The sequence below is a fragment of the Otolemur garnettii genome, unplaced genomic scaffold, assembly GCF_000181295.1.
Source record: "Otolemur garnettii isolate 467f Iridium unplaced genomic scaffold, OtoGar3 scaffold00094, whole genome shotgun sequence".
NCBI lineage: Eukaryota > Metazoa > Chordata > Mammalia > Primates > Galagidae > Otolemur > Otolemur garnettii.
This window is the reverse complement of record NW_003852489.1, coordinates 7,835,283-7,836,501: the sequence shown is the minus strand read 5'-3', so window position 1 is coordinate 7,836,501 and position 1,219 is coordinate 7,835,283. Positions and strand designations below refer to the sequence as shown.

The 1,219-nt window shown below is 41.1% G+C and overlaps 1 protein-coding gene across 1 annotated transcript in view; it reads left to right on the top strand.

Annotated features, from left to right (window-relative positions):
- The window catches only part of TAF15 (TATA-box binding protein associated factor 15), a 67,962-nt gene that overhangs the window by 9,933 nt on the left and 56,810 nt on the right, over positions 1–1,219 (top strand). The window contains exon 2 of the mRNA XM_003795630.2: positions 885–924. Within this exon, the coding sequence (XP_003795678.1) occupies positions 885–924 (40 nt within the window). The remainder of the gene's footprint in view (positions 1–884; positions 925–1,219) is intronic.

Here is a 1,219-nt window from a genome sequence, read left to right as displayed (position 1 = left end):
ACCTCCAACTCCTGGGCTTAGGCGATTCTTCTGCCTCAGCCTCCCAAGTAGCTGAGACTATAGGCGCCCGCCACAACACCCGGCTATTTTTTGTTGCAGTTTGGCCGGGGCTGGGTTTGAACCCGCCACCCTTGGTATATGGGGCCCGGTGCCCTACTCACTGAGCCACAGGCACCTCCCGAATTTTTCCTTTATTAAAATGCATTTTAATTTTTTTGGCACTTCTGAATATATTGGGGTGGTGAAGATACACAAGTAAATACAATCTTATAGATGTCAAGAGTGTATGTCTTTCCCCTTTTTGGACCTGATTAGTTTTTTTTTTTGTAGAGACAGAGTCTTACTTTATCGCCTTCAGTAGAGTGATGTGGCGTCACAGCTCACAGCAACCTCCAACTCCTGGGCTTAGGCGATTCTCTTGCCTCAGCCTCCTGAGTAGCTGGAACTACAGGCGCCCACTACAACTCCCGGCTGTTTTTTTGTTGCAGTTTGGCCAGGGCCGAGTTTGAACCCGCCTCCCTCAGTATATGGGGCCCAGCGCCCTACTCACTGAGCCACAGGCACCGCCCCAGACCTCATTAGTTTTAACAGATGTCTTTTTGTATATAAAGATAGTATAGCTTCAGTGTTTAAGGGATTGTCATTTGTTCACTTGCTTCTTATGACCATTAGCACACATAGAATAGTTGTTTTTAAATAACGTAATTATTGTAAAAAGAAAGTAATATTTGTATAGATTTCTCCTTGCACAGCATTAAACTTCTAGTTTTTCTTTCTGTAATTCATTTTTGATATTTTCTTACCACGTTTATTCTGTTTGAGCTCAAATCAGCCTTTGAAGCATAATTTTTAATAAGATTTAAACCTGTTTTTGTGTGTTCTAGATTCTGGAAGTTACGGTCAGTCTGGGGATGAGCAGCAAAGGTAAAATATATGTACATTTTATTAATACAAAAGAATAGAACTGAGGAAAAATGATGAATTTATCCAAGCTTCTCTTTTGAGACTTATTATCTCGTTGTCTTAAGATAGATATAAGCGCGGGACCACACCTATGGAGCATATTGCAAGGGTACAAGTCAAATTTGTCAAGTATAGAACATAAATGTCCTAATCAAGTAAATGAAGCCAAAGCTATGTTGATTGGTTTGATGTAAGCACGTCAGATTGTATTAAAAAATCAACACATTGGCTCGGCGCCTGTGGCTCAAGCGGCTAA